Raw genomic sequence first — 13,850 nt, forward strand, 5'->3', positions numbered from 1 at the left:
TGTTTTATAGAGCCAGTCACACTTGCACCTGGATACTGTAGTCATACTAGCTTTGAATTAAGAGTGATTGCTGACTCGTCTTAAACAAAACAGAGATAGAAATGAGATTTCTCGTTGAATACTTTGCTTAGGCAGATTTGAAATATCTCCTTGTCTCTAATTAAACAATTTTAAATGATAAAGTGTTCAGTTTTCCGTAAAGGTTCTTGATCATTCTTCTCAGTAAAAGAACGTTCAATAAAATTCAATGTGGTTTCAGGCCTTGTAATTTGAAAATAATTTTCTCCCTCTAAAATTTTCTTAATAATCACTTAGCCCATTTTATTGTCTTATTTGTCTTTCCTTCCTCTATTAGAGGAAAATGTGTTTTCATTTATAAAGACTGGTTACTTAGTTTTCAGTTGCTGTTTAAAACAGCAGTAAAAGATTAGATATCTTGGATATAATTCACTGTCTTTTATCTTAAGATAAGTTTTTACTTTAATATACCTAATATCTCTCCTCAGCTCTTCATCTTAATCAGATATTAAGATAACTGACTTTTCCTTTTGGAAAAACATAGAATAATAACAAAAGCGGTAAGCAGCCTACTGCTAAGCACCCAATGGCAAACCTCACAGATTATAAGACTTAATCTTTTTTTCTTATTCTTTGAAAATAATTGTATAATAGAATTAAAAATCCTACTGATGTTTACCCTTACAACACACCAGAGAATGGGAGTAGTAGTATCTGACTTAAGATACTTCCACTGTTACAGGAAATACTTTGCACACCAAGCATGACAGATGAGTCTCGGGGCGGAGTGTCTGGCTGGTCTCCTCTGTCACCACATAGTGCAGGAAATCAGCCAGAGGAAAGTAGTTATGTAGAAATTAAAACAAAACAAAACAACAACCAACCCCACCTTCCTATCATAAAGAATTTTGTTGTTTTTTTTTTCCTTATTAGCTGTAATAGGGTTATGTGCAATAAAACTTTCTCTGTGCTGTGTAGTGTTGAAGTGTCCCCAATTTAGAATTTGTCTAACAGGTTAATACTGTTGCTAATTAACAATCTTGTATGCCATCATGATGTAATATATATGCAGCAACAGTAAGATGGCTCTGTTGTGATATATTTGTAGAATAATGTCTGTATTAGCCTGCTAGATCTGAGGGAATTTGTGTTTTGTTAACGTGATTCAACATGATAGATATTCTGTTGTATAAGTGGTGGGTTTTTTGTCTTTTCTAAAGATTTCTGTAGTATTAATAAGAACAACAACAACAAAAAAATCCCCCTTAATGTGATCCTTAATTCAGAACTTAGTGTGAGAGGAAACAGCTGAATTTGTTAGTTGCTTAGGTTCTGCAGTCTAGATGGGTGTGTGGCAGGGGAAATCTGGGAGGCTTTCCAGAAAAGAATTGCCAAATAGTTGCTGTCTGGATGCAGTTTAATGTCAATAAAATATCATGGTTGTCCTGAATGTATTCCCTTTCCTTATTTTCTCTCTTGTTTGTGTTCTCTCTATTATTCATGCCTTTCCCCAAAGCTTTGAGTAATCAGACTGTAGCAGATTTACAGAACTTCTTGCATTCAAAGCATTTAAAAACTGTCTAAACCCATCAGTTCTCAGACTTACCAAATTGCCTCTTTCTCTTCCTTTGCTTTTCTTTTTTTCCGTGATAGCTTGGATCTCTCTTACAGCCTTGCCATGTTCCCCTGTGCTCTCTAGCCTATTTTCCCCGTCCTTTCCCATCAACCTCTGGCCCTTAAGGTACAGCAAATTATATGCTCTGTGTATCTCCAAAATATACTTGTGCCATAATCTCTCCTGAAAGCTAGTCTTGGTCCCATCTTGATTTTGTGGCCTTCAAATCCGCATGTCAGGTTCAAGCAAGGACGCCCTGCCTTCCTGCCTGGTTACACCTCTCGAACGTAGCAGCAGGCTTCCTGCCACCTTGCCACATCTGCATCCCCTCTCCCCAAAACCGCTGCCCTGCAGGTTGCAGTGCTGCTTGTCGCCAGTGTATCGCCAGCCCTGTCCCCACCACTCGCCCTTCTCCCTGGCATCCAGCTCCGCTCTGCATTGCCGTGTCACAGCTTGTGAGCTGGGTTTTCTCAGCAAGGGAGAGCACAGCTCTGCTTGCTGCTGGTCCAGGCGTATCCCATCCCAGCATAAATAGACAGCTCCTTGCAGGAGCCTCACCTCTGTAGTGTGGGTGTCCAGACCGGTCTGAAGAAGCTGATGCCCTTTGCATAGAGGTGAAAGCATTTCTCGGTCATGTTTGGCCCCAGGCCTGCCCATCGTATTAGGTGCCCCACTAGGCACTTCTGGAGCAGAAGCCGCTTTGGCTGGTACAGTTGCTTTCACGGCGTCTTCTAGGCTCCATTGCACACGAGGATGCTGTGTCCCTGCGTAAGCCACAGTGTCCAGCCTCGCTCCCTGCTCACCGGCCTGCGGGTTCAAAATACCATCGGGTCGGCAGCCAGCAGGCATGAGAGAAAGGTCAGGGTGGAGGAGAGAAAAAATTGGGAAGGTATTTTTCATTACATCTCTCTTTTCCTCCTCTTCCCCCTGCCCCCATCTGAAAACTGCTCAGAAAAACTACATTTAAATCTCAAAGAATGACATTACCCTTGTATTAGCAGAATTTCAGAAATGGGAAAATGGAGAAACAAACTAAATAATTTGTCCAAATCCTGAGAAGACTGTGTGACAGCACAGATTAGAAACTGGGAATTCCTGGCTTCCAAGCCTGAGTTCCTACCTCTTGCTGTTGCATTTTTCTCTCTTTCTGGAGGGAGTGCATCTGGCTTGTGATCAGGAAGAGATGTGGTTTTTTTCAGGAATATATATTCCTTTTCCACTTTTTTCATTCTGCTTTTCTCTAGCAAGCTGAACTCTTTGGGGAAAATGTGTATAACGGCATGGGGATGAAAAATCGCTTGATATCAAACCTGCCCAAGTGTGGTATATTGGTTCACAAGCAAATGCTACTTTAGCAAGGATTAATTTTTGTTTAGATGAAATAATGATCTCTTTTCCTGCATTTAAAATTTGATTAAAATCTTTTAAGGTTTTTCAGTATGGATTTTACTTGATCTAGTTTAGAAGTGGAAGTGCTGAGAACTTGTGAGCTTGTGAACACCCAATTCTTGCACAAAATCCTAATTTTACAGATTGAGGAAATACGGGAAAATTGACTAGGTACTCTGCAGTTAACAGAATGTATATGGAAATTAAATTTCCAGGTTTCCACTTAATTAGTACTAATTCTATTACCTTTGTTGAAGGATTGAAGCTGGAAATAGATACTGCAGATGGGGGTGGAGTTAAAAAAAAAAATCAAGGGTTTGAATAAATAATAGGAGGAATAAAGAAACATCCAATCAAATAAATAAGTTTTTTAAAAAATTCTTCATTTTTTGAAACTTTTTTAAAGTAACAAATAAAATTCCTAGCTAGGTTTTTATGCTGGAACTTTATTGCCAGATGGTGTAAAACAAATGCAGCTTATCCACCAAATGAATTGAAGGGTCGACTTAGACCTCCCTTCACTTTCTAAATGCAACTGTATGTTTTCATGCCTGAAATTATGCAGGAATAGAGAAGAAGTATTATACTAAGAAGCCAACTAGCAGTTACTGTATTAATCCCCCCTCCCCCCCCCCCCCCCCCCCCCCGGAAGAAAAGAAGTATTTGGAAAATGCAGCTTGTCTTGCTGATTTTCTTAAAATGTGTGAATCGGCCAGGTCTTCCACTGCAAAAAACAGTGTGGGTTAGTAGTAATATGGAAGTCCTCACCTGTACGGTATGGATGGCTTACTGTCTGCATCTCAACCATGAGAACCTCACCCTGAAATGTTACAGTAATTCTTGGAAACTGTATTGTATATTCAGCTGTTCTACATGTTATTCAAACCGTTCTGTTATGAAATTGTGTTTAACCATATACCTCTGACTTTTTTAAAGCAACAAGGAAAACTGGAAGGTTCAAGACAGGTCATGATAAGTCTTTATTTTTAAGTGCACCTAACCTTGTTCTCATGAGAATTTATTTTAAGTACATAAAACATTGTAGACTGCAACTGTGCACGTGAATACCCATCTTCATCTCTTGTTTCTCTATTCAAAATTGGCATTGTCAAGGTTGTAAGGCCAAAAATCTGACCTATATTAACATTATGTAATCCGTTTAATATTTCAAAAACTTTGGTTTTTGTTTGTGTGAGATCTTTTTGTAAAATGTGCACTGGTTATTTTAGCCCATGCTCATGGGTATGTGCCTACAGTTACACTTTTCTGTATTGTGTTTCGTGGGCCAGTCCCTGTCTGCAGGTGGTAAAAAGTTGTCAAAGTTATCCTTTCTGAGTTTGTGCAATAAAGGAAAAAGGTGAAAAGTATTAACTGAGAACTTGCATGATCACAGCTGCAATTTTAAATCCTGACAGGTAGTTCAATTGTTTGGTTTGCCAACCTTGACAGTATCATTTCTATCTTTATGAAAATATTGTTGTTTTAACAAAATTTTGGTAAATGGGGAAGATATTTAGAAGTGGGTCAAGTTATTTGATTTAGTTTTCCTTCAAAAATCAAACACAGTTCTAGAGAGAAGGCCAGAATCTCTGATCTGGGAATGGAAAACCGGAACTTCTGGACAACTAAGCACTTCTCAGAATCTAAACCATAGTAACAAATTCATTTTTCTCAAGTTAAAATAACTATATTATTCAGTACCTATCATTTCTACTTACACATGTTGTCACTGCATAGTCAGAGGATATATGCAGTAGCTAACATGTCTTGGGTATTTTGGAATTGTGTTTTGAAAATTTTTAAAACAAATTCACAAATTCAGTGCTTCTGAAGATCAAAACCTGAAACAAAAGCAAAAATAAAATAGCCTAAAGTGTTGAGATTTCCTCAAGTCTGGGAAATGCAAGTCTGAATTCTGCAAAGTATTTTCTTGGTAATGTAGACAGTATGCAATTTACAGGAGTGTGACACTTCTCAACTAAAATACTGTAGGAACTTCTTGTAATGGGTCACATTCACAGTACATAATGTATTTTGTAACCTGGGCCTGTCTGAAGCCGCCTTAATAGTAAGTTAGCTTCCCAAATGTTCATTAATTGCAGATATGTAAGTACGTTTACCTTATTCTCCTTGAGAGCTCAACGAAGTAAATTAAACTAGAGTAACTTGCATTCTGAGTGGTTGGAAGAGCAGTCTGAAAAGAAGCAGCAGATGGAGTGCTGCAAAAAGATGCTAAGGCAATAGTTTCTACCCCGGCATTTGAATTACTTTGCTTGCTAGTGCTGCTGACAAATACATGCTGCCACAAGCATTACCGTTGTTTACAGTTAGACTAAAAGTAGGCATGAATCTAAGCATGTTTATAGCTGCTTGAGAAGATGTAGTCACAGGACCCAGTCCAGAGTCTGTTAAAATCAATGTTACTGTTTTAAACACATTTCAGCAGACTTTGGATCCGTCTGTAGCGAGAAGACGATGAGAGTGTTCACATCAATACTGTCTTCCCCAATCACGATTTTAGATTAGTTTGTATCTAGGTAGATCCCTTCATAAGTCATATCTTCATTAAGGTATAATAGGCACATCATATCTGAATTTTTGGTCTCTTGCCAATAGTGTGTGTTTAAATTTTTAATGTAATGGCTTATAATTTCTTTTTCCCTCAAAAATGAGTTCTGGAGTATCTTCAAAATATTTAGGAAGTGTCATTCACAGTGCTCTCTTCCACGTTTTTCAGATACATTGGGAAGTCGGATTCAATAACGATCAGCGTATGGAATCACAAGAAAATTCATAAAAAGCAGGGAGCTGGTTTTCTGGGTTGTGTGAGACTTCTTTCAAATGCAATCAACCGCCTTAAAGACACTGGTTGTAAGTAAGCTAAACACTGGTGTTTCTTTTTCAGAGCAAACCTCTATGCACAGAACTATTAGAAAAGTGACAGTTATTGGTGGTTAGGATTTTTTGGTTTTTTTCTGAAGTTTATATATTCTAGTTGTAATGGTACTTTGTGGGTGAGGTTAGCTTGGTTATGTCAGTTAATGCTAATTTGTCTTTGCCTTTTTAATTGCTTTGCCCTGTTACACTATGGTAATGGGGTAGGCTTGGTAACTTGGTAGTTCGTTAAAACAAAAATCCTTTCAGTCTTGTTTTCTGTTTTAGAATTTTGCAAATGATATCAGACTTAAGATTTTTGCTTTTGCTTTTTTCCCTGTTTCTTGAAGTCTTAAATTAGGTTGAATTTTGTTCTGATGATGCTTCAGAGTGCCTCTAAAAGGCAACAAAATATTAAATGACTTACAGTTCATTTCTTGGTTTTATAGATCAGAGACTGGACCTTTGCAAGCTTGGGCCAAATGACAATGATACTGTTAGAGGACAGATAGTAGGTAAGTGAGGCTTTTTATCTGTAGTTCACTTGGAGCTTAATAGTAGCTATAGAAATACCTTCCTAGATTTCAATTTTCTGGATTATATATTTTTTTTTTCGAATTTTGATGTTTAGTGCCAGAGCCATTTGGACCTCAACCTAGAAGTTTGTATGTACAGAACTATTAAAATAGTAATAAACAAGACCCAAATATTATAGCAGGTATTGTAATGTGTTGTAATGCTGACTTGAGACAGATAAGACCAAAAATAATATGAAGTTTATCTAGAAATAAACGTCTTGAATTTTGCTTTAAAAATGGTGGCAATTTTGAGTCTGAATTCCACATTGAAAAATGACTACAAGTTTCTTGGCCACTGAGATATCTTGCAAAGTGTTCTTACTATGGATTTTATGCCAAGGCTAAAATATTCTGCTGTAACAGGAAAAAGTTCTTGTGTTGGATGAATTTTGCAGTTTCATGGTTTATTAACAGATCCCACCAATCTCAGTAACTATGCTTTGTCATTCTGTTACCTCATACACGTTAAATAATTTCAGAACTAAAAATAACGTCTTGAAGTTGACAAATTGAAAAATAAACAGCCACAAACAACTTAGTAAGTGTTCTTTTCGTGCTTCCTGAAGTGTCTTCATTCTGAGCTGCTTAGAGGGCAGTCTTTCTAATAGCAAATATCTTCAGAAGTCACAAAGATAGGGATCAGGATAAGGAGGTGGCAAGAGTATTTCTGGAGATGGAAAAAAAGTGAACTTGCATGTTGAGTTTTATGTGCTGTTCCTAGTTCAGTTAATATCCAGACAGTATAGGAATATAGGGGAAAATACTGAAGAGCCAGGCAGAAAGTAGGGGCCTCATTGCATTTCTCCATTTTCTTCAAAGTGCTCTGCTGAATAATACCTATGACTTTGTCTCTTTATGTTGTTTTAACCAGCTGTCTACTGTCTGATCTGCAAGGGTTTGCAAAGTATTAAGATAGGATTAAGGTGGCACAATAAGGTCAAATGCTGGTAGAAATGTGGAATCGTAGGGACATTGCTGATGCTTCAGACCGTTCTGGGACATTGATTCTCCGTACGAGCTTGCACAGAACTGTAGAGGGTGAAGTAGTCGTTTTGACAGGGTGCGTGATGCTGTCAGTTTGGCTTGCTCTTTGGTTTTGCTTCCCTGATGATCCATGCTGTATGCACACGATGTTGTTTGGGGGGTTCCTTTTAGGGGGAAACCTTGAGCACAGCTGGCAAGACAGCTTGGTCCAGGCTTGCTCTAGGGGACAGGATTCCCTCGGCATGCACTGCAGGGCTTGCACCCTCGCAGCTCCCGTGCTGCCCTCCAGAGCATGCAGCGTGCATCCCTGTCGTCGTGGCGTGAGAATGCTGGCATTCGTTTGGACACTTTAAACAAAAAATCCCTAAACTAGAAAGGTCTCAAGGCTACTGGGATGCCATCTGGGACACCTGAGGCAAATACCCTGCGGCGAGGGCCTGGTACACATCCTTCAGCGGTAACTAATCGTCAGTAGTGTGGGTACGAGCCAGGCTGACCAGCTGGCTCAACCTGCTGCGATCATTAAAAGTGGTAGAGCAAAAACTGCATTAGCTCACCTGGTGTGCTGCGGGGGCTGCCTCTGGTCACCAGGGGCTGCTGGATCCGGTGTTGAAACCGGGAAAAACACAGCTTGTCAGGTTAGAACAAATACGTACGTTTTGCTTTGAGCTGTTACCATTAAAAAGGCTGAGTTTCTGCAGTTGTTGCTGTGTTTTAATTTAATGGATACATGGTAAGATTCCAGAGACTGCTGTCTTGTCTTTTCTTTTTATCAAAATCGTCATCATTAGTCGTGCATTTTAACCTTTTTTTGCCGAAGCAATTTTGTTGAATGAGTGAATGAGCCTGAGTAAAAGTAGGTAATTCCACTGCAGTAGTTAAGTGGTGGAGAGAAATCATGATTAAAAATTAGTAATGAAATAGAAAATGATCTAAATACACTCCTAATCTTCTAATGATAAACTAGTTAAATTAAAACACTATGTAAGACTGAAAAATACCAAGTCCGTTAAAATGTAATTAATATATTCAGCAATTGATAACCTTACAAACCAAGTGTGCAGTGGGTATACCTTTATAATTTGGGACAGGGAGCAAGGGGATCTTTATCTGAAATACCTGGGGTTATCGTCAAAGCGGGGGGGAAAGGGGGACGCTTGTGAGTAGTGGATGCAAAGGGCACCTGAACTGTGTCTTAATCTTGCAGCTCTCTTCTGTGCCACCATTTTATTTCTGATGTGGCGGTGCAGAAAAAATGAGTCCTTACTCAATACAAAATGAAGCCGTGCACAAATTTTGGTCCTCACATAGGCAAAGAGGAGGTAATTGCCTTTGTTTAGTTTTGTTTCTGTCTGTGTGTATTGCTTGCCAAACCTTGCCTACATGCAACAATGTGAACTTGTAATGTTTGGGTTTGTTGCAGAATAAATACACCTATGATTTTGTTTCAGTTGAAGTTGAATTTTAGGTGCCTTTCAGTCTAAGGAAGAGTTGCTTTGTAATGTTAGTGTTTGTGGAAGACTAGGAATTAATATTGTTTGGGAATATAGCAAGCAAGCACTGTAGGGCTCCTTACTTCATTCTGTTGAAGACCAAAAATCTTAAGCTTCAATACACCTTAGGGTGGTGGTGTTCAGCACTTGGTCTCTGTGGCAAAAATTGCTTGTACTACTAAAACCTTTTTGTATTTTTGTAATCTTGACAAGTATTTGGTTGGATCTAGATTTAGGTCTGTAGATTCGTTTTACTTTGTGTCAACAGGACTTGAACAAAGTTGTCCAGAGGTACATTAGTGCCATAGCATATATTCAGTTTTTGTTTTTGAGTAATCATTTTATTATTAAAAACAAAAACTCTCAAAAATTCAAGAACACAAGTACTATAAATTATCAGATTGGATGCCTGCAAATTAGGACATTAGGAACAAGAGCTGTCCAAAAACCCCTTGTTTTCATAGTTTTAGTACAACGGCTTAAGGCATAAATACCAATTACAATAAAACATGTAAAAATTGTAATAGTGTTGTTTTTCAACAGATGCTGAGAGTTTTCAGGGTGCCTATTGCTGGTTAGTGGGGAAGAGTTGCATTTATCACTGATGTTTGAAAGGAGCAGATAAACCAAATCTTTAATGCTCATAGCATTTAAGTTTTGCCTGGTTTGGGGTGTGTGCGTGCGTGCACATGTGTTGAATCTCATGTGCATACAAAGAAAAACATAGAAAGGAATGAAAAGCGTAAGGGGGTCTTAGTATTTTAAAGCTTTCTGTTATCAGTTCTCCTTTCCTGTTAGTGGTGAAGCCTGACACTGGCATTGCACCATCCCACTTGCTACCCAAACCATTCTGCATGAGGTTAAGCCACCCTGTTGCCACCAAACAAACTCTTACAGCTTTGTTATATTGCCATCTGTTTCATACAGAGAGAGTTGATCACAGCTTCAGATATTAACTTATTTTTTGCTTTAACTTCATATTCTTTAACTTTTCTTTTCTTTTTTTTTTTTTTGAATAGTATGCAGAGAATTACATGTGTGAAAACATACCCTGTTTCTACATATTTTTCTTTGATTTGTGGGAAGGAAAAAATATCCATAACATGGTTCAACTTAGTCCTGCAAGTTTTACCAGTCTCTTTCAAATATAAATGTAACTTGCATTCGTATGTTGTATTTTTAATAATTCTTTTATTATCTTAATAGTAAGTCTTCAATCCAGAGACCGAATAGGCACAGGAGGACAAGTTGTGGATTGCAGTCGTTTGTTTGATAACGATTTACCAGATGGGTAAGCTGACACCAGTGTGATATAAACCCAAAACCCGGCATATACAACAGACCTTTGCAGTAAGGAGAAGACGAAGTAAAAATAGGTTGATTTATTTTTATTCCAACAGTCAGAGTCCTGCAGTTTTTAATTTAGGAGCAGGAGATAAGCCTGCCGCTTACTTAATTTAGAAGGCTACATGGAATGGTTAATAGTTTGACCCTTATCTTGTCTCTCCTTGGGAAAAAAGGAGGTGGCATAATGAGCACATGCATTAAAGAATATATTTGTTTAACAAATCATAGCTCTTTCAGATCAAATAATTGATAAGCTGATACAATGCTAATTCATGGCCAGCAACCTGGCTTTGTCCATATTCTAGCTTTGTAGCAATGTAGTTACATAGTAAACACACGCCTGGTTGCCTTCTACAGAGCTACGCAGAGGTATACGCTATTGTAAAGATAGATCACCTTTTCTTCCATGTAAATCATACTAAAGAAAACATTGGAAAAGGTAATGTTGCCGAGTCCTTGCTATACTTACCTGCCAAAGTCTGGGTTTGAGGATTTTGATTTCTCCCTGTGAGAGTTAATGATATCATTAACACCTTGAAACAGTTTTAAGAATACAGAAAAATGCCCTGGTTTAGGTTCTGGTGCTGTCATCAATCCTTTCAGAGCAAACACAGACCACCTGAATGTGATTTTTGGCAGGTAAAGACAGGAGAAACTGATTTTTTTCATATGATGAATTTTAAAGTGTAAATTAACAAAAGAATGATGTTTAACACTTAGATGTTAATTTGGAGTCTGAAGTTAATAGCATTTTTGAAAATGCTTTTAAATTGTCACTTGTATAAATATTGCTTATTTAATTGTGTAACTACATTAGCTTTATAACCTCATGTTTTGGAGTGGAAAAATAATTTTAAAAATGTGTTATTTGAAAGTGGCTTTCTAATGAAAAGCAAGTACAGTGCATAAAGATGCTATGACAGGACTTACTGAGAAAAAAGTTGTTAACAATGTTGAATGCAGTATTAAAACATGTTTTCAATAAATTTCTTTATGTGACTATTTGAGTTTAATTAGAATTCAAATATTTATTGAACACGTTGGTGTGATATTGTTAATGATATGCCTGGTTCCAAGACAAAAACACATAAAATTAATTCTGAGTTGAACTTTTAGTTGTTTCCTGTTACCTTGTTAAGCTAACATGATTCATAATAGTAAAAGTCTTCCTGAGTTGGCATTTATGTTGGAAACATTTTGTGCCCTGATTTCCTGGAAATACCACTCATTGCCTTATCTCTCCATGTCCGAAATCTAGATGGGAGGAGCGGAGGACTGCTTCTGGAAGGATCCAATATTTAAATCATATTACCCGAACAACTCAGTGGGAAAGACCAACACGGTAAGAAATTATTTGGAGACCATGCATATGGGGTAGTTTTTTGCTGACCAAAAGAGCTGAGCACTAGTGATTCTAAATGGTTATAGTAAGAGGTATTCAGAGTCACTGTAGTCCCTAACATCCTCCTCGTTCAGTCTCCCCATTACTTAACTAAGAAACATTCTGACTAGATTTTTCTCTCCTAGTACTAGCAGCTTGATTTTTTTTTTTATTTTTTGGTTCTTTTTCTAGAGTTTCTTTGGTAGAACCCTATAAATACAACTATTGCAATGTGGACACATTGTAAAAGATGAGAAAAAGAAATTATGAGTAGCTGACCAACTTTGTATGTGCTGTAACTATGTAATCTCGAACTTTTAAAATCGGTTCTTACAGATCATGGTCTGAACGTATTATGATCACCTGTTCTTATAACAACAGATCTGCATTGCAGAGTGCTTCCCCAAACGCTTTTGCTGTAACCTGAGTTGTAGAGTGTCAGACTATTCTGCAGACTGTCTGTGGCTTCTCTTGTATCCTCAGTAAATAGTGTTATAGTTTCCGTGAAGTTATTTTTGACTTGAAATAATTTTATACTGATTACACTGTCAGCTCTGATGCATATTTGCAATTTTCAAGTGACTGAAAGTACTGAATGTTTTTCTTAATCTACGTTTTTCCTGGTATGTTAAAATATCTAAGCTAAGCTCTAGACACATTTACAGCAGAAAAACAAATCTAAAATCTGTAATGTGTTCTAGGGGATTTCCTGCAGTCTTATAAATCCCCTTTAACCTGTTTCAAAATCCTTTTGAAAGCAGCATTGAGATACAGAACCATAGAAATCAGTGTTTCCTCCTTCAGTCGAGCTATCAAGAGCCATTGTTTCAGTCTCACTTAACCCGTTTCACCATCCGCAACTAATAATGTTTCTTAAGAACACAAGAGAAAAACAGACCTGATAGCTTCCTTGGTCTTACAAAGGCAAGGTGAGAAAGTTTGAGGTGTAAGCCCCTCACCAAAAAATAATTTTACTTTCATCCATCTGTTTTTTAAGGTGGGACTTGCTCATATGAGTATTTGATATTATCTTGGTGCTGCAGTGTTGTATACTAAGCATTGCAGCATTACCTACTAAGTGTCAGGTTAGTCTAAGATAGGTAAGAAGATTTACTGACTACTTTGGGTTGAAGCTAGTGCACTTAAAATAAAAGCTTCCTGCCTGTAGTCAAGGTATCCCGCTGGACAAGTCGACTGCTATGTTCTGCAGCTTTTCCACTCTCCCTAACTGAAGCTCCTGTAAAGAATATTGTGCAGTCCTGTGTCCTGCTAAGTAGACAGACTTCTTAGTGCCAAACACAGGCATTTAAAGGCCGGCAGGGAGGCAGTCTTGCCCTGAGAGGTGCCCTGACTCCTCACATGTTCTCTGAAGCTGGCTACAGCAAGCACTTTCATTGTTTGTTACACACAAATGTTTCCTCGCAAGGTTTTAATTTAGATTATCTAAAGTATAATTTTAGAAACTTTAATTTCTTCTGGTAGAGAAGGCAAATACTTTTAATGTTGTGGTTTTCTTTCCCTTCCTCTCCAACAGGCCAGCATCTGAATATTCCAGTCCAGGAAGACCTCTAAGCTGTTTTGTGGATGAAAACACTCCAATTACAGGAACGAATGGTGCAACATGTGGGCAGTCATCAGACCCCAGGGTGGCAGAGAGAAGAGTCAGGTCACAAAGACACAGAAATTACATGAGCAGGACACACTTGCACACTCCTCCTGATCTACCTGAAGGATACGGTATGCAAATTAAAAACTATTTGTTGTAGGTCTTCCAACACCTGGGAAACTGATTCTTAGTTTTGGAGAATCAGTCTGAGTTGTTTATATTGTATTTTTTTTGTTGTTGTTCTTACTTTATCTTGTTTTCCCAGAGCAAAGAACAACTCAGCAAGGTCAGGTCTATTTTCTGCATACTCAGACTGGTGTTAGTACGTGGCACGATCCAAGAGTACCTAGGTAAGAAAAGAATGAATATATCCTTAAGGCCTCAAATAGAAATAATTTAACTGGAACTCCCCACAGAATTCTCTGTCCAGTATTATATTCCTCACTGTTGGCCACTAACATAGCATCTTGAGTCATTCATCAAAATAAATTAGTCTTGCTTAATTCTCCAAATCATTATTTTAATGTACCAAAGAAAAATCAAGGAGTAAATTACAGAGGCATTC

At 37.9% G+C, this 13,850-nt stretch overlaps 1 protein-coding gene across 1 annotated transcript in view; it reads left to right on the plus strand.

Annotated features, from left to right (window-relative positions):
• Positions 1 to 13,850, plus strand: part of SMURF2 (SMAD specific E3 ubiquitin protein ligase 2) — a 65,684-nt gene that overhangs the window by 31,942 nt on the left and 19,892 nt on the right. The window contains exons 4-9 of the mRNA XM_062592053.1: positions 5,760 to 5,893; positions 6,346 to 6,411; positions 10,158 to 10,242; positions 11,557 to 11,640; positions 13,214 to 13,416; positions 13,551 to 13,635. Of these exons, the coding sequence (XP_062448037.1) occupies positions 5,760 to 5,893; positions 6,346 to 6,411; positions 10,158 to 10,242; positions 11,557 to 11,640; positions 13,214 to 13,416; positions 13,551 to 13,635 (657 nt within the window). The remainder of the gene's footprint in view (positions 1 to 5,759; positions 5,894 to 6,345; positions 6,412 to 10,157; positions 10,243 to 11,556; positions 11,641 to 13,213; positions 13,417 to 13,550; positions 13,636 to 13,850) is intronic.

The sequence above is a fragment of the Rhea pennata genome, chromosome 19 (assembly GCF_028389875.1).
Source record: "Rhea pennata isolate bPtePen1 chromosome 19, bPtePen1.pri, whole genome shotgun sequence".
In the NCBI taxonomy this organism is placed as follows: Eukaryota; Metazoa; Chordata; class Aves; order Rheiformes; family Rheidae; genus Rhea; species Rhea pennata.